The 18,370-nt window shown below is 67.5% G+C and overlaps 1 protein-coding gene across 3 annotated transcripts in view; it reads right to left on the bottom strand.

Moving 5' to 3' along the window:
- The window catches only part of AKT2 (AKT serine/threonine kinase 2), a 28,900-nt gene that overhangs the window by 3,967 nt on the left and 6,563 nt on the right, over positions 1-18,370 (bottom strand). Inside the window, exons 1-13 of one of the 3 annotated variants that reach the window (XM_075915533.2) lie at positions 12,508-13,495; positions 10,182-10,322; positions 7,770-7,898; positions 7,220-7,331; positions 6,557-6,710; positions 5,965-6,096; positions 5,189-5,254; positions 4,755-4,823; positions 3,781-3,903; positions 3,073-3,201; positions 1,341-1,555; positions 470-557; positions 36-138 (exon numbers count right to left, since the gene is read on the bottom strand). In XM_075915533.2, coding sequence (XP_075771648.1) covers positions 36-138; positions 470-557; positions 1,341-1,555; positions 3,073-3,201; positions 3,781-3,903; positions 4,755-4,823; positions 5,189-5,254; positions 5,965-6,096; positions 6,557-6,710; positions 7,220-7,331; positions 7,770-7,898; positions 10,182-10,227 — 1,366 coding nt within the window. In that variant the 5' untranslated portion in view covers positions 10,228-10,322; positions 12,508-13,495. Of the gene's footprint in view, positions 1-35; positions 139-469; positions 558-1,340; positions 1,556-3,072; positions 3,202-3,780; positions 3,904-4,754; positions 4,824-5,188; positions 5,255-5,964; positions 6,097-6,556; positions 6,711-7,219; positions 7,332-7,769; positions 7,899-10,181; positions 10,323-10,914; positions 11,217-12,507; positions 13,496-18,370 lie in introns of those variants that run through there. The other 2 variants (XM_075915532.2, XM_075915531.2) reach the window with 2 other exon arrangements.

Raw genomic sequence — 18,370 nt, 5'->3', positions numbered from 1 at the left:
GCGCCCTGGGGCGGCCCCCCGGCGGCCCTGCTCACATCGGTCGGGCGGCGTGATGGTGATGGACTGCGCCGTGAACTCGTCGTCGAAGTACCGGGTGTCGATCTCCGACGTCACCTGGGGCTTAAAGGGCGGGACGAGCTGCGGGCGAGAGGCGGCGGTTGGTGATGGGGGCCGCCGGCCGGCTCCCACGCGGGGCTGGGGCTGCGCCTGCCCCGGGACACCCCCCGCTGCTGGCCCAGGCCTCGACCCGTCCCCGTGCCACGCGGGCCGCACAGCCCGGGGGCTCCACTCCAGCCGTGGCGGCTGCGCTGCGAGCCGCTCCCTGAGCTCTGAGCGGGAGGGAGCCGAGCGCCTGGGGGACAGAGCTCGGGCCTGGGCCGGGCAGGGCGGGCGCTCCGTGGCAGCGGGCAGTTCGGAGGGGGGCTCGGGGCAAGAGAAAGCCCAGCCCCTCCGCCGCTTCCCCCCTTACCTTCTTCTGCACCACGTCTTGCCAGTTGATGGCAGTGAAGAAGCGGTGCTCCATCACCTCCCGGGCGTCGCTGGGCCCGCCGCCTAGCCTGGGGACACGGAGGCACCGTCACGCCTGGGTTCAAGGTGCCCAAGGCTGCTGCCAACTCAGACCAGAAGCACCACCTCCCCACGGAGCACAGCACCCGCCACGGGACCCCCTGGCACTGCCCACGCCCTACCCTGACACCTCCCCAGGGAGCACAGCGACCACGGCACCTGCCACGGGACCCCCCGGCACTGCCCACGCCCTGCCCACGGAGCACAGCACCCGCCACGGGACCCCCTGGCACTGCCCACGCCCTACCCTGACACCTCCCCAGGGAGCACAGTGACCACGGCACCTGCCACGGGACCCCCCGGCACTGCCCACGCCCTGCCCACGGAGCACAGCACCCGCCACGGGACCCCCTGGAACTGCCCACGCCCTACCCTGACACCTCCCCAGGGAGCACAGCGACCACGGCACCTGCCACGGGACCCCCCGGCACTGCCCACGGAGCACAGCACCCGCCACGGGACCCCGTGGAACTGCCCACCCCCTACCCTGACACCTCCCCAGGGAGCACAGCGACCACGGCACCTGCCACGGGACCCCCCGGCACTGCCCACGGAGCACAGCAGCCACGGGACCCCCCAGGCGCTGCCCACGCCCTGCCCTGCCCACCTAGCACAGCGACCATGGCACCCGCCACAGGACCCCCTGCCGCTGCCCATGCTCTGACCGCCTCTCCATAGAGCACAGTGACTATGGCACCTGCCATGGGACAGCAGCCCCCCGGATGGAGGATGGCAGCAGAGGCCCCGGGGGCATGTGCCCAGCACCCCCTCACCTCTGCTTGGGGTCCTTCTTGAGCAGCCCGGCCAGCAGGGACTTGGCCTCGGGGCTGAGGGTGCGGGGGAAGCGGATCTCCTCCATGAGGATCAGCTCGAAGAGGCGCTCGTGGTCCTGGTTGTAGAAGGGGAGGCGGCCGCACATCATCTCGTACATGACGACGCCCAGCCCCCACCAGTCCACGGCCCGCCCGTAGTCATTGTCCTCCAGCACCTGTGCAGGGGGAGGGGGAGGCCGCGTGAGCCAGGGGCCCGCTTCCCCCCGAGCCGGGACACACCCCCGCCCCCTGCTCTAACCACTAGCCCTTCTTCCCCCCCCGAGCCGGGACACCCCCCCGCCCCCTGCTCTAACCACTAGCCCTTCTTCCCCCCCCGAGCCGGGACACCCCCCCGCCCCCTGCTCTAACCACTAGCCCTTCTTCTCCCCCGAGCCGAGACACCCCCCCGCCCCCTGCTCTAACCACTAGCCCTTCTTCCCCCCCCGAGCCGGGACACCCCCCCGCCCCCTGCTCTAACCACTAGCCCTTCTTCTCCCCAGAGCCGGGACACCCCCCCGCCCCCTGCTCTAACCACTAGCCCTTCTTCCCCCCCGAGCCGGGACACCCCCCCGCCCCCTGCTCTAACCACTAGCCCTTCTTCCCCCCCGAGCCGGGACACCCCCCCGCCCCCTGCTCTAACCACTAGCCCTTCTTCCCCCCCGAGCCGGGACACCCCCCCCGCCCCCCTGCTCTAACCACTAGCCCTTCTTCCCCCCCGAGCCGGGACACCCCCCCCGCCCCCCTGCTCTAACCACTAGCCCTTCTTCCCCCCCGAGCCGGGACACCCCCCCGCCCCCTGCTCTAACCACTAGCCCTTCTTCCCCCCCGAGCCGGGACACCCCCCCCCGCCCCCTGCTCTAACCACTAGCCCTTCTTCCCCCCCGAGCCGGGACACCCCCCCCGCCCCCTGCTCTAACCACTAGCCCTTCTTCCCCCCCGAGCCGGGACACCCCCCCCCGCCCCCTGCTCTAACCACTAGCCCTTCTTCCCCCCCGAGCCGGGACACCCCCCCCGCCCCCTGCTCTAACCACTAGCCCTTCTTCCCCCCCGAGCCGGGACACCCCCCCGCCCCCTGCTCTAACCACTAGCCCTTCTTCCCCCCCGCCCCCTGCTCTAACCACTAGCCCTTCTTCCCCCCCGCCCCCTGCTCTAACCACTAGCCCTTCTTCCCCCCTGAGCCGGGACACACCCCCGCCCCCTGCTCTAACCACTAGCCCTTCTTCTCCCCAGAGCTGGGAGTACTGGCTCCCAGACCTCCCCCCGCTCTAACCCCTAGCCCCCATTTCCCTCCCAGAGCTGAGACAGACCCTTGGAGTCCTGGCCCTGCCTCCCCCGTCGCCCTGCTGTGAGCACACTAGGAAGAGGGGTTTCCTCACCGGGAGCCCGCTGCCCAGCGGACGGGATGGTCTGGGAGCCAGGGCGAGGGGGCAGGATTATCGGCCATTTCCCCGGGCTCTGACACCCCCCAGGACACTGCGCCCAGCCGGGGCTCAGTCCCCGGGCTCAGCCCTGCAGGCAGGGCACAGGCCAGGCACTGGGTTCTGCTGCCAGGCCCGTCACTGGCCAAGAGAGCGAGCCGGGTCCCCTCGCCCTCCCCCCCACTTTGGGCAGGGATGGCCTCTGCCCACACAAGGGTCCCTGATCTGGGTGGGGCCAGGCTACCGTAATACACCTAAGAGTGGGGGCTTGGTACCTCCGGGGCCAGGTATTCCGGCGTCCCACAGAAGGTTTTCATGGTGGCCCCGTCTGTGATGCCCTCCTTACAGAGCCCGAAGTCCGTGATCTTGATGTGGCCGTCTTTATCCAGCATCAGGTTCTCAAGCTGCGAGGCAGAGAGGAGGTGACTGCGGACGCCGGGGGGGAGGGGGGGGGGTTTGCCAGCCCAGAGTGGCCGGGGAAGCGGAAAGACGCCACCCACCAGCCTAGCGACCCCCCAGAGAGGAGGCGGCGGCCGGGCTGTTCCCAGGAGCAGCCCAGAACCCCGGCCTGAAGCTGCCACCCCTCGTGGACAGAGGGGAGCGAAGCGCAGCGGCCCAGAACGTGGCCTGCTAGAGGAGGAAGATTTTAACGCCTGCCACGGGACTCGAGCACTTGCCACGGCGCGCTGGGAACCAGAGCCCTCTGGGGCTAGCCCACTGCTCCGGGTCCAGCGGGAGCTGAGGCCTCCTGGAGAAACGGGGAGGAGGGGCCGATGCCAGAGGCTCTGAGATCGAGGGGCATCGCCCCACCTCCTCCGCTAGCAGCCCGAGAGGCGTGCCGGACACGCCAGGGCCTCTCGCTAGAGCGGAGCCTCCCAGGGCCTGGTCCCCCGCAGGGACGGATCCAGCCAGGCGCTTGCTGCTGCCCACGGCTGAGACAAGCGACCACCCCCCGGGGGGCAAGGCTGGCGGCCGGGCGTTACCTTGATGTCCCTGTAGACCACGTCCCTGGAGTGCAGGTACTCCAGCGCGGACACGATCTCGGCACCGTAGAACCGGGCCCGCTCCTCCGTGAACACTCGCTCCCGGGAAAGGTGGAAGAACAGCTGGGGACCAGGAGGGGGAGGGGGCGGCTGAGCACGGCAAGCGGCCAAAGGGGGCCCACGGGCTGCTCATGAAGAGCCCCTCGCAGGCACTTGTGTCTCCCCCCGAGCCCGGCACCGTAACGGGCTGTCCAGGCCAGTTCGTGACGGACAGCTGGCGGCGGCAGCGCAGCGCGCCGGCTAGGACAGACTGGTCAGCCCCGCCGCCCCACGGAGGGAGCATCCCCCTCCCCCCAGGCAGCTGGGGGAATGACGTTCCTAGACAGGGACCCAGGAGTCCGGACGAGCTGGCCACGGGACCTAGGAGTCCGGACAAGCTGGCCACGGGACCTAGGAGTCCGGACGAGCTGGCCACGGACTGGCCCCGCCTCGGCATGGCTGGGAACCTAGGAGTCCGGACGCGCTGGCCACGGACCGGCCCCGCCTCGGCATGGCCAGGGACCTAGGAGTCCGGACGAGCTGGCCACGGACCGGCCCCGCCTCGGCGTGGCCAGGGACCTAGGAGTCCGGACGAGCTGGCCACGGACCGGCCCCGCCTCGGCGTGGCTGGGAACCTAGGAGTCCGGACGAGCTGGCCACGGACCGGCCCCGCCTCGGCGTGGCTGGGAACCTGAGTCCGGACGAGCTGGCCACGGACCGGCCCCGCCTCGGCGTGGCTGGAACACGCTGGAGTCACAGCGCCCTAGGGCAGGTCGAAGGCCAGGGCCGGCCCCTCCATGCAGCACGAGCTGCAGCAGATCCCGCCCTGCCACAGAGGGTTAGTCACAGACACGGGCCATCTTCCCACAGCGAAGTCAGGCCTGACCCCTCTGCCCCCGAGCACCCTCCTCGCCCGCACGCCGACCCTCACCCACCTCGCCCCCGTTGGCGTACTCCATCACGAAGCACAGCCGGTCGTTGGTCTGGAAGGCGTACTTCAGCGCCTGCAACACGGAGCGGGGAAGAGGCAGCTGTTGGCGGCGGGAAGGCGGCACCGTCCCTCCGACTCCCACGGGCGCCCTGCTGAGCCCGTTGGCGGCTGGAGCGAGCCGGGCGCCCCGTGGCCACCGAGCAGGCCTGGCTCGCGCCTGCCCCCAAGCTCGGCGGCCCGTGAGCCCACAAGTGAGACAAGCGCTCTGGGCCCGGGGAGGGAGGGGCGGGACTCTGAGCCGAGGGGAGGGGGGGAGACATGCAGTGCTGTGCAAGGAGGGGACGCCGGAGCCTGCTGGATCCATCAGGCTGAAGCCAAGTGCCACCCCATGGCCCTGCCTCCCCGGCGTGTCCCGGCCGGCCAGTGGGGGTGATTTACCGTCAGGAAGGGATGCCGGCTGTTCTGCAGCACTCTGCTCTCGGTCACCGTGTGCGCCACCTCGTCCTGCAGGGAGACAGACAGACAGACAGCCGGGTGAGCGGACCGGTGCCCTGCCCCGGGGGGTGGCATTCACGCCCCACGGCGCCAGGCTCGCCACCGGCCAGCCCCGCACGGGAGAACATGCTCGGGTCCCGCCAGCTGGTGCAGCGCCCGAACGGCTCCCCGTGGCGCCAGCCCTGGCAGCAGTGACAGGAACAGGGAACTCCTGGCCGCGCAGGTGAGAGCTGGGGCGCCGGCCCCAGAGGCGACTCAGAGCACGGGAGAGAGGCAGCTGCCAGCCCCTGGCCCGAGTCACCTGGTGAGACACGCCGACGGCTGGCGTGGGCCTGGGTTCAGGCCCCGTGGCCACCTCTGCTCAGAGTCACCCGGTGAGACACGCCGACGGCTGGCGTGGGCCTGGGTTCAGGCCCCGTGGCCACCTCTGCTCAGAGTCACCCGGTGAGACACGCCGACGGCTGGCGTGGGCCTGAGTTCGGGCCCTGTGGCCACCTCTGCTCAGTCACCTGGTGAGACACGCCGACGGCTGGCGTGGGCCTGGGTTCGGGCCCCGTGGCCACCTCTGCTCAGAGTCACCCGGTGAGACATGCCAGCGGGCTGGCGTGGGCCTGGGTTCGGGCCCTGTGGCCACCTCTGCTCAGAGTCACCCGGTGAGACATGCCAGTGGGCTGGCGTGGGCCTGGGTTCGGGCCCTGAGGCCACCCCTGCTCAGTCACCTTGGCGATGATGACTTCCTTCCGCAGGATCTTCATGGCGTAGTAACGCCCCGTGGCCTTTTCCCGCACCAGGATCACCTTCCCGAAGGTGCCTTTGCCCAAGAGCTTCAGGTAGTCGAAGTCGTTCATGGTCTGGGACGAGACACGGCGGGGGAGGGGTGACTGCGCTGCCACATGGGGGGGGGATGCCGGCCAACGAGCCAATCAGAACCGAGGCCGCCCCCCCGCGTCCCTGCTGGGGCAGCCAGCCAGAGAACGCCCCCCTCAGCCCAGGTCCAGTCCCCCAGCTGAGCCCTGGGTGCCTGCCCCCCCACTCCCCCATCGCTGGGAGGGGCCGCCTGTCTCCCAGGCTGTAGGGGCCGGGAGAGGGGCCCCCGCAGCAGGTGACCGGGGAGAGGAAGGAAGCGCCGTGCACCTGTCCGGGGCCGCTCGGGGGTGACGACACCGGGCGCCCGGCTGCGGGGCCGAGCACATCGAGAGCCTGGCTAACGGAAGCCAGCAGCCCCCGCGTCGCAGCCACGGCCTGCCCCAGCCCGGGCGCTCAGGTCCAGCTGAGCCCCTCTCCTCCCGCCGACCCCGCGAGACATCTTACGGCTTTCGCCCGGGTCTTGCTCACGGCCACTTCCATCTCCTCGGCGCCGGGGCTGTCGGAGGGGGAGCCGCACTTGTAATCCATGGCGTCTTCCTCCGGCTCCCGGCTCTTCAGGCTGTTGGCCACCGTCTGGATGGCATCTATCCAGTGCTCCCTGCGGGGTAGAGGAGGGGCCGTGGCAGGGAGTCCCTGGGACCCAGCGCTGCTCACCGGCCCGGCAGGGAGCTCTGCACCAGGCCCGGGAAGGCCAATCCGCTCCCGGGCTGCACCGAGGGGGCCGGGTCACCGAGATCCGGGGTCTCCAACCCAAAAGCCTACGCACTGCCCGGGCAGGCTCCATCAGAGCAGCTGCTAAACCTGCTTCCGCTGCGGCCCTGCGCCTCGGCGAGGCCTTCGTTCTGGGGCACGGAGCGCACCCCTCGCCCGGCCGCCCATGGCCACGGAGAACCAGGGTGGGCTCCACTTCACTGCTCCCTGGGGTCTCCATGCCAGCGGCGGCGAGTGGGAGGAGCCCCGAGCCCGGCCCGGGGAGGTAGGGTGCTCGACACCCTTCTCCCTTTGCCCCGGGCTATGGGGAGAACGGCGGCCCACCGCAGTCGCAGGCTGGGGGCGGAGGCTCGGGAAGCCAAAGGACTAAGTTCTCCCGCGCCGAGCTGCGCCTACCGTTCCTCGGGGGAGTCCACGTGGAAGGTTCTTTCGATGACAGTCGTCCACTGCAAGCACCGAATGACAAACGTGTTCGGCCGGGGGCGCTCCGTCTTCATCAGCTGGCATTCTGGGGGGGGCAGGATTCAGAGACTAGCTCCCCTCCCTCCCCCGGCGTCCTGCACTGCCCCCCTGGTCGCCACAGGAGCCCCGTCGGAAATGCCTCCCGTCCAGCCCCCCAGCGACCCCCTGGTCCCATCTCTCGGCCTCCCCGAGTCAGCAGCTGCTTTCGCCAGCCCATCCACCCAGCTGACATCAGCCCCGTGTGGCAGGCAGTGCTGTCCAGCCGGCCGCTGCCAGCTCTCTGGTGTGCTGGGGCCCGGGACGGAGCAGCCCAGCCTGAGGGGGCCCCAACTCCGGCGGGACATCCGGCCCTCAGCCGCACTGTGCCAGGAAGCCCCTGGAGGCCGGACTCTGCTCTGGGCCCCCTGGGCGCCTGCTAGGGACGGATCTGCCTCTGGGCGTGGCTGCCTGACAGCTGAGCCCCGTGGGGCCCAGGCGGACGTACCTGCGACTGAGAAGTTATTCAGAGGGGGCAGGCTGTGGTCGGACGTCTCGGGGCGCTCCTTGTAGCCGATGAAGGAGCCGTCACTTTTCAGCAGGAAGTACCGGGGGCGCCAGGTTTTGATGTACTCCCCTGGAAGGAAGCCCAATCGTGCCGGGCGTTATTCCGGGCCTCGCGCCGCAGCCGGCCTCACCGTGGCACCCACCCCGCCTGCGGCAGCCCAGAAGGGCCACCCTAAGCTGCTGCCCTGCCCGGCTGGGCGTGGCCCGGAGCCAGTGAAGGGTTCCAGGCATCTGGCGCATGGGTACCCTGCCGCTGGGGGCCTTCCGGAGACTCCGGGCTCTGATGGCCAGCTCCACGGCCCGCAGCTCCGCTTAGTGACCCGGAGCCACGGTCACCCAGCTGCATCGACGGAGCCTCCGAGGAGCGAGAGGTTCCGGGCTAGCCTCGCAGGGCAGCACTAGAGCAGAGCCTTCGGGACAAAGCGGGGGAGGGAAGTACGGCAGCGTGTGATTGGAAAGCTGGTATTCGGGGGTTCGTCTGGGGCCCCCACGATTCCCAGAGGCAGGCGTTTCCAGGGAAGCCCCCCAAACGCAGGCAGGGGAAGAGGGAGCATGGCAAAGCTGGGAGCAGACGCGGGAGTCCTGGCACCCAAGGTGGAAGCTGGCCGCCCCCAATCAGCCTGTCCCCAGCTGTCTGCGGCGGAGGGGAAACGCGCCAGACCCCAAGTGCCCGGGCGCCAGCCCCAGGGAGTCCGAGGCAGCAGGACGCCAGCCCCAGGGAGTCCGAGGCAGCAGGACGCCAGCCCCAGGGAGTCCGAGGCAGCAGGACGCCAGCCGGCTGTCAGCGTGGCAGAGCGCTGAGCGACGCAGGGAAACCAGGCTCCGCTCCAGCCCGGCTATAAATAGCCCCCCCGTGCAGCTGCTGCAGCCCCTGCACCTCCAGTCCCCTCCCGCTAAAAATAACCCGCCCCTCCCCGCGGGGTCCTAGCGCGGAGCCGGGACGCGGGGCTCTGCCCGTGCTGGCCCGGGAACAGACCCCACCTCGGCCTGGCTGCCGCCAGGACCCAGGCCAGGCGCTCCCCGTGCACGCAGGGCTCCTGGCCACTCCCCGCTGCGGGCCGCCAGGCTGTGCGCTGCCGGGAAAGGGGAGGCTGGAAACCAGAGCCCCCCGATTCCCCAGCAGCTGCAGGGAGGCCTCCACGCCAGGCATGGCCCTCAGGCAGCCGCCCCTTCCCCAGGGAGCACGGAGCCTCTGCCCCGAGCCACCACCCGGCTGCAGCCCCCTGCCGGCACGGTTCTGCCCCCGGCGCCTGCCACAGCCCTGGGGAGAGGGGCAGGTCGCCAGGCTCGAGAGCGGAGAGGCTGGCGGGTCGGGCACGGCCAAGCCCACACCCTGAACGTCCCCAGCCGGGCGCCCGCCGCAGGCCTGGTGGCAGCGCAGCCATGGCAGCCCGCTCGCTGGGACTCCCTGGGCCTCAGGCCGGGCACAGGCCGCCTGCTCCGCGCACACCCAGCACCGCCGGCGGGGCGCCAAGTGCCACTGAACGACTGCAGGCGGGCGAGGCGCGTGGCCTAGTGCTTACAGCAGAGCGCCAGGACACCTGGGTGCTATTCCAGCTGTGGGAGGGGAGTGGGGGCTAGTGGTTAGAGTAAGAGGGGGCCAGGACACCTGGGTGCTATTCCAGCTGTGGGAGGAGAGTGGGGGCTAGTGGTTAGAGTAAGGGGGGGCAGGATGCCTGGGTGCTAGCCCAGCTGTGGGAGGGGAGTGGGGGCTAGTGGTTAGAGTAAGGGGGTGGCAGGATGCCTGGGTGCTAGCCCAGCTGTGGGAGGGGAGTGGGGTAGATTAGAGCTGGAGTCTCAGACCAGGACTCCTGGGTTCTATGCTTTGCTGCGGGAGAGCAGTGGCGTCTAGTGGTTAGAGCAGGCAGGGCTAGGAGAGGAGTCTGGGGCCCTCCTCTCAGCTCTGGGAGGGGGTGGGATCCAATAGGAGGGGGGTCCGGGAGGATCCTCGGGGTCTAGAGATCAGAGCAGAGGGGCTGGAGCGAAGACCCGCGCTAAGGCAGCGCTGGGACCAGCACATCGCTGGCAAGCGACTCAGGCCTCGCGTCACGTCACCAGCAGGGACGCAAGCAGCCCTCCCGCCCCGCCAGGTCCCGGAGGGGCTACCCAGGCACAGCAGCCGGGAGGAGAGCTCCCTCGGCCGGCCGGCCGGCTGCCCTCCTTGCAGAGCTCGCTTGCCGGCCCCGCGCGGCGGCCGTTGCAGGCCCCGACGAACCCAGCGCGTGTGGGCGTGCACGGCGACCCCGGCTCCGCCGCCCGCCCGGGAACGCACAGCGCCACGTCACGCCGGAGCAGCCGCCCAAGCGCCCCTGCGGTTCCCGTGCTGGTGCCCAGGCCCCCCGCAGGCCCTTACCTCTCTTGTGCAGCCAGCCCTCTTTGACCACCGACACCTCGTTCATGGTGCTGCCGCAGCCGCCGACCGGCTCTGCGGGGCAGGACAGGAAAGCGGGGGGCCGCGGCCAGCTCCAGGACGCAGGGCGGGCGCCGCCGGAGTCTGCGGGAGAGGAGAAGTCGTCGGCCATCGCGGCGCGCCCAGGACAGCTCCCCCGGACGCCGCGCCCCAGAGCCAGCGGCCCTCAGCCCGGATCCGCCGCCGCGCACCCCCAGTCGAGCCGACAGGTAAGCGGGCGCGCCCTTGCTTCTGGCTCCCTGGTCCCCCTGCTCGCCTCCCGGCGCCGGGCTCCTCGGCGTGCTGCCTGCGTGGAGATGCACACGGCTCTGCCTCCGACACGCAGCGCTCACGCTGAAGGCAGAGCGGCAGCATCGGTAGGAAACCGCCCCCACGCCGGGGGCCATGAACACACTCCCCCGCTGCCGTGGAGACAGCCACAGCTCCTCTCCGGAACCCGGGGCACGGGCGCCGTGTTCGCAAACTGTCCGGCTGCCCCCGTCCGGCCAGGTGTTTACCTCCCTCCAGCCGCCTTATCTCCCCGCAGCAGCGGGTGTGTTACCCTCGCCGATGAGAAAAAGCCTTGGAGATAAGGGGCCCTAATTGCACATGCTCACATCAAAGCCACGGGCAGGGAACCCCCCCACCCCCCAACCCTTCCAAAACAAACAGCTGGAGAAAAATTAATCCCAGTCACCTGACAGGGCTGACCCCGGCCGCAGCGGGGAGGGAGTGGCCGGTCTGGGGATTGTCCTGGAACCAGTGGGGCTGCAGCCCTCACCCCAGGGCGACACTCAGGGCTGTCCCAGTCCAGCGCTGACTCTGGGAGCCCCCTTCCGCCACTGGCACCGGGAGCACTCGCGGCCCAAGGGAGGGCGCTTGAGACGTGTGCCTGCAGTACCCTGCGGCGAGCCCTCCCTCTGCTGAGTGCAGCCTGGCGCTGTGAGCAGCGCACTAGTGATCGTGCACGAGGAGCACGCGGGGTTGGCTCTATGAGCAGCGCACTAGTGATCGCGCACGAGGAGCACTTAGGGCTGGCTCTATGAGCAGCGCACTAGTGATCGTGCATGAGGAGCACTTAGGGCTGGCTCTATGAGCAGTACACTAGTGATCGTGCATGAGGAGCACTTAGGGCTGGCTCTATGAGCAGTACACTAGTGATCGTGCACGAGGAGCACTTGGGGCTGGCTCTATGAGCTGCGCACTAGTGATCGTGCACGAGGAGCACTTGGGGTTGGCTCTATGAGCAGCGCACTAGTGATCGCGCACGAGGAGCACGCGGGGTTGGCACTATGAGCAGCGCACGAGTGATCGCGCATGAGGAGCACTTGGGGTTGGCTCTATGAGCCGCGCACTAGTGATCGCGCACGAGGAGCACGCGGGGTTGGCTCTATGAGCTGCGCACTAGTGATCGTGCACGAGGAGCACTTAGGGCTGGCTCTATGAGCTTGCGCTACAGAAGCTCCGCTACCCGGGTGCATGGGCCCAACTCCCCAGCACGAGGCCGGGAAATTGGGATGCTGCCGGAGAAGTGATGTCCGGCTCACCCCGGTTACCGGGCTCTCCTAGCCCCGATCACGCCGCGCCACAGGAGCCGCATGGGAAGGGACACACACGCCCCCCAGCTCTGGGTTCTCAATCACTGTGACCTGCTCCTTCCTCCTCCACAGCCAACGGGGACCCAAGCGTGGCAGGGCCACTCACATTGGACAGCACCGACAAACCGCACCGGCCCCCGCCGCAGCCGGGAAGCCCGAGGCCCGTGCTTTCGCGTCCTCGCCACGCCTGCACCAGCGGCGCTCAGAACCGACGCAGAGAAGCGCCACGTTGGGAGTGCACCGCGACATGCAGCGAGACAACGGTGGAACCAGCAAGGCAGCGGCCCCAGTGTGGCAGGGTGCCACGCCACCCAAGGAACCCGGGCTGTTTCTGAAGAGCCACGGCCGATGGCGGCCGAACCGAGCTTTCCCGGAGCGGACTCGGGAACAGACCTGCCCACACCTGCTGCCCCGAACGATTCCTGCCTTCCCACTCGCCTGCACCTTCCCTCCCTTCTCATGGCCCCCGGCGGGGAGAAGCAAGGGGCGAGCGGAGCCCACAGCCCAGGGGCCGCTCAGCAGAAAGCGCCGGCGGCGAGCGGAAGAGCTCAGATCGCTGGCCAGAAACTCCCTGGTCCAGCCACGGGTCAGGGCTCAGTCACGGTGTACCCGCTCCCCAGGGGCATCTCTCCCTGCAGCCCGACCGCCCAGCTGGCAGAACTGCGCCCAGGCCACCCAGGGCTGCCACTCACCCTGTAAGGCTGACTGGTGACTGCCAGAGACCCGCTACGTGTTGCGTGGCCGCCAGGGCCAGGCCGGGGGGCCAGGGCCAGTTACATCCCGGGGGCTGTAGCAAGAGTTGGTGCTTTTCTAAGGGATCTGCAGAGCTCTGAGCCGGGCCCCATGGGCACAGGGAAGGGGGCCGGGGAGCAGGAGAAGCGCAGGGACGGGGGAAGTGCGCAGCAGGCGGCGAGGAAGGAGCTGGTAGGAGACCCCAGCACGCCCGTTTGCTCAGCTCTCTCCCCGGGCTTCACAGAACAACACAGCCAAAGGGCATTTTGCTGACACGCGAGATCCACGTGCGAGCAGGCGGTGAGCAGGCTGGGCGGGCACAGCCACGGACGTGCCAAGTGACTCCCCGCGAGCTCCACGTTGGCAAGGCTGCCCTTACTCCCACGCCCTGGAAACGTGGGGGCATCGCTGGGTCCTAATGTGCACCCGCCCGCCTCCAAAATCACTGCTCCCCTCCCCCGGCAGAGGGGCACCGACGTCTGAGGACAGCCCTGGCGCACGGGGAAGGCCATCTGTGTAAGCACTGTCCGGTCACTGGTCTCGCTGAAGAGGAGCCCGGCAGACAAGTTTACACAAACTAACCCTGCAACCCCAGCCAGCAAACAACGCCAGCGCCGCAAGCGGGTCTCTCTCCTCTCCATAACGGTGCCAAAGGGCAGCGTCCTCCCCCTCTGGCTCCCGGGGCCCTGCCTCGGCACGGCAGCTGCTTACGCTGGGCGCGCGCCCGCCTCCCTCTCGCAACGGGCTGCAAGCCGGGATGGGAACTGGTGACCGGTTAGCTGGTAAGCACCCGAACCACAGAACCCCAGGGCTGGAAGAGACCTCAGGAGTCACCAAGTCCAGCCCCCTGCCCTAGGCAGGACCCACCCAACTCAACCAGCCCAGCCAGGGCTGTGTCGAGCCGAGACTTAAACACCTCTAGGGACGGAGACTCCACCACTTCCCTAGGGAACCCAGCCCAGCGCTTCCCCACCCGCCTAGGGAAAGAGTTTTTCCTAATATCCAACCTGGACCTCTCCCACCACAACTTGAGCCCGTTGCTCCTTGTTCTGCCCTCTGTCACTACTGAGAACAGCCTCTCGCCAGCCTCTTTGGACCCCCCTGCAGGGAGTTACAGGCTGCTCTCAAATCCCCCCTCACTCTTCTCTTCTGCAGACTGAACAAACCCCAATCCCCCGGCCTCTCCTCATAGGTCATGTGCTCCAGCCCCTGAATCGTTTTGGTCGCCCCCCACTGGACCCTCTCCAATGTGTCCACGTCCTTTTTGTAGTGGGGGGCCCAGAACTGGAAACAAGACTCCACATGTGGCCTCCCCAGAGCCGAATAAAGAGGAATAATCACGTCTCTGGATCTGCTGGCAACGCTCCTCCTAATGCACCTAATATGCCATCAGCCTTCTTGGCTACAAGGGCCCCTGTTGACTCATGTCCAGCTTCTCACCCACTAACTCCCACGTCCTTTTCTGCAGAACTGCTACTTAGCTGGTTGGTCCCCAAGTATGGGGAACAGGACCCCATACTTGGGTAACCAGTTAACCGCGTCACCAGGATTTCACGTCCCGCGCTGGTGCGCAGCCGCAGGATGGGCAAAGGGACTGGCTGCTGGCGCGCCCCACGCCATTCGGGAGAGCAAGCGGTGGGCGAGACGCAGCGAAGCTGAGGGTGTTCCCGATTCCAGCCCAGGCAGGACCCCCCCGCCCAGGCTCCCATTTGTCCGCCAAGCGCCCCCGAAGAGCCGATGACAAACCATGCGCCGGTGACTAGGGATGTGACAGGTCGGTGAACGGAATAGTCGAGTCACCTCGGTTCGTCGACTATTCTCTAGTCCCGGGGGCGGAGCCGGTACCCGAGGCAGCAATACTGGGTGCCAGGCAGGACCTGGCCCGGGAGGGGAGCCTGTTGAAAAACCAGCTCTCCTCACGGACCAGCTGCCTGTCGCCCTGAGCTGCCGTCTCTGATAAAGAGGCAGCAGTGTGGGGTGGCAGCAGCCCGTCTAAGGGGGGCTGAGCTCCTGGACACGGCACAAGCTGGAACTGAGCCCGGCTGCCTGCCCGCCTGGCTCCTAATACAGTTTAAATGCAGAGCCGCAGCGGGGTAGGTTCTGGACCCGGCGCGAGACAGGACTGAGCCAGCTGGCCAGCCTGCTACAAAATGTACTGGCAGGGGCTGGGGGAGGGAACTGTGTGCAGTCTACAGCATTCACCTAGAAGCTTTTGCTTAATGGTTAACCGGCTCACTGGCTCCACTATTCCATCCCTACTGGTGACGCAGGCCAGACCAACAGCCCCGCGGCTTCTGTGGCGCCCAGACCCTGAGGCTTGGCAGACCCGACTTCCCGGGAACACCTGCTTGGGTTCTGCCCACTAGGGAAAACCACCACCAGGTCCGTCTCTGGATGCTAGGCAGAGAGGTGGCCGAGTCTGGCTGGGCTGCTTGGATCTGTCCCACAAGCTCTTCCTTAGCCTTTCAACCAGGGAGCTGGCCAAAGGAGGAAAGGATCACGTCCCTGTTTGCAAGGGGAAACCGAGGCACGGGGCCACGCAGTGCCCACGGTCATTCAGCAGAGCAAGGAACAGAATCCGGATCGGCCGAGGCCCAGACTGCACCCCCCGCCAATCACGTTCCACGAGCAGCAACATTGGCAGCAGGCAACACAAACCTCGCCCTGCAAGGGCCCCTGCGAGGAGCCTGGAGCCCAGGCCTGACCAAGCACGTGGCTCTGGCTCAGCCGCAGCGCCAGCACAAGGCTTAGCGGATCCCCAAGCGAGGGCTGGAATTTCGGACACTGCCTCGGGCCCCGCAGGGTCTGTGTGGCAGGCTCCCAGGAGCCTGCAAAGAGAAACCCCCGGGGGACACCGGGACCCCTTCCGGCGCACATCGGGTGCCTTCCCTGGGGCCTCGAGGGCCCGCGTTTCTGACGGCCGCGCCCTCAGGCGGAGCAGGAGCCGAGCGTGCAGCAGAGCCGCCTGTGAGGATTGTGAGGCTGAGGACAGCGTGGGGAAGGGGGAGGCGGCAAAGCACCCTCCGGCCTCCCTGCTCGCGTGTCAAGGCGGCCAGCCGCGCGGTGGCCGGCTAGGAAGGCAGCGCTGGCCGGGTACGTGTACGAATGAGGCCGAGGGGCTAGCCCACCGCGGCCACGGGAGAGGCCAGGGGCAGCCGGCGGGCAGATGCCGCAGGGACTGGCCCTATTGATTTTCCGACCAGGCGTCTCGTCCTGTCGACCTTTGTTCGGAACGCCCAGTCCTGCAGGTCTCTGGTGCCCCGGCCAGTGGGCGTGGACAGTGGCTGCCCCCTGCATGGGAGCGGACCACGCACAGCAAGTGTCTGTGCCTTGCCTGGCCGGCACCCCCATGGAAAGCTGGGTCCAGGCGAAACAAAGCCATTGGTTCAGCAACGTTGAGGCAGGAGGGACCACGGAGACGGAGGGGGCAGCTCGGAGGCAGACTCCCCCAAGGGAGAGGCACCGGGCTCTGCGCTGGATCGGTTCCCGACTGGCCAGCCCCCGGGCCAGGCTGCAGCACGGGGCTGGCTCAGAGGCCGCCGGCTGGCAGAGCATGGGACTCGGCGAGCTGCACGGAGGGATGAGGCAGAGGAGGGCGAGGGGCGAGCTCCATCCACGCAGAAGTGTAGGAAGCAACGGGAGCGCCACAGCTCTGGGCAGAGACCAGCCAGGCCCCCCCAGAACCAGGGGACGGCTGTCAGTGTGGGCAAAGGGGGTCGAGGGGCCCAGCCCCTCCCCGTGGCTCAGGCGTGGCAGTCGCTGGAACAAGAGGCCCAATAACCATCAGCTAGTCCACTTGCTAGTCTGCCACCGACACCCCTTGGCAAAGGCAAACCCGTGCCGGTTTCCCCCCCAGCGAGGCGATCCACGCCCACTGGACGGGCCGTGCCAGGGACACAGCCAGCTACTCAGGGCAAGGAACGAGGTTACGGGCCTGCACGAGACAGCTCAGCTCGCCACATGCCACCACATCCTGTATTTCCGCAGCATCTAGTATCTAGGCTGGTCAAACATCAACAAGAGAAAGAGGCCCCTGACGCGAGAGAGAACCCCGCGGGCCACGTCTGTTTTCGCCTTACAGGCGCCCTGCTCCCCTCTCCTGTGCCCAAAGACGCCTGGCGGGGAAATAACACCCCTGCAGCAAAGTGGTCCCTGCCCCAAAGTGCCTACAGCCCAAACAGACCACGCAGGGGCAGGATCATGATCCGCCAGCTGCCCGAGACAGAGGATTCAGTGGCGGGGGAGACCACGGCCAAGTGACAGACTGAACCCAGGTGTCCTGAGGGTTCCTCTCTCCGTGGCTGGTGTATTTAATGCCGTAGCCACTTTCTAAACAACAAACCAGACTTGACCCAGGGGCCTCGTCCGACCTGCGCGGGAGGACTCCTGCCTCCTACTTCTGGAGCCACGGCCGACGTAGGGAAGTCGCTCTGCTCCCAGGCCTCCCCTTCTCCGGCTGGAAAGCGGGGGCAGTCGTGTACCCAGTTGGGGGATTACCAAGCCTTAAAGCGACCTGGAACAAGGCCCTTCCGCAAGCGCCACGAGGCTGGCATGACAGGTGCACAGGACACGCTGACGGTTGCGTGGCCGGACTCATTTCAGCCGCCCCAGACTGACAAGGCTGTCGTAAGGACAGCACGAGAAAGGACAGGCAGCCCTGCCCAACACAAAAGGGGAGCTCACAAACTCATCCACGTCAGGGTCTTTCTAGTCGCTTCCTAACTCACACGTTCAAGGGCTTGCCCACAGCCACGAGCTAGGGGCTTAGCTCAGTTTGGGTCGGGGGCCGCAGAGCCACAGGGAAATCAGCGGGGGCCACACTCTACTGCCCCGAGCAGAACAGTACTGCCTACTGGTCACAGTAACCCCAGCAGCAGACGGAAAACCGGCTCACAGCACGGGCCAGGAGAATCTAAGCTACAGTTATCCCTCTGGTCCATAAGAACGGCCAGACGGGGTCAGACCAAAGGTCCATCCAGCCCCGTGTCCTGTCTGCGACAGTGGCCAATGCCAGGTCACCAGAGGGGGTGATCAGAACAGGGAATGATCAAGCGATCTCCCTCCTGCCATCCTGCCTGACAAACAGAGGCTGGGGACACTGTTCCTTACTCATCCTGGCTAGTAGCCATTAATGGACTTAACCTCCATGAATGTATCTAGTTCTCTTTTAAACCCCGTTTTAGTCCTAGCCTTCACAACCTCCTGAGGCAAGGAGTTCCACAGGTTGTCCATTAATCAGCACTTCCTGGAAGCCTGAAACAAAAAGCGGTCACGTTTTCATTTTGTAACCCCACCTTGTCCCCAGCCACAGACCAACCAGAGAGAGGGGGGAAAACACCCCCGGACTCACTCCAGGATGCCCTGTGGCCCCAGCTAACGGCTTGGGGAAAGGAAAGCAGTGCGGACACCTCTCACGCACCGCGACCGACGGCTCGTGTGGCTGGCACCGAAGCTCTGACACTGGGGCATGATCATTAGCAGCTTCCAGTGGGAAGAGGATGAGCACACGCCCCCCCCTCCCGTCACGAATCAGAACATTAGCATCACGACTCGGCAAGCCGGAGACAAAGCAATCGCTGCACGGGGGTACGCGCCTCGCGGCACGGACGCCAGAAGCTGCAGGCCATGGGAAGACTGAAAAAGCATCTTGGAAACACGCAGTCATCATGTCCCACGGACGGGACACTGGGTAGAAATCAAGGGACCAGGCCTGCCCAGAGCGGGAGAGAGGCCGAGGGAGGAGGGGTGTGTGTTTCCATTTGCCGGACACGACGCTGCGCAAACGTCAGGGTGGAGATTCTGAATCCGACTTCAACCTGGCTT

Source organism: Pelodiscus sinensis, chromosome 18 (genome assembly GCF_052426305.1).
Source record: "Pelodiscus sinensis isolate ZL-2025 chromosome 18, ASM5242630v1, whole genome shotgun sequence".
Classification (NCBI taxonomy): Eukaryota; Metazoa; Chordata; order Testudines; family Trionychidae; genus Pelodiscus; species Pelodiscus sinensis.
The sequence above is the reverse complement of the archived record's forward strand: the minus strand, read 5'-3'. Positions and strand labels throughout refer to the sequence as shown.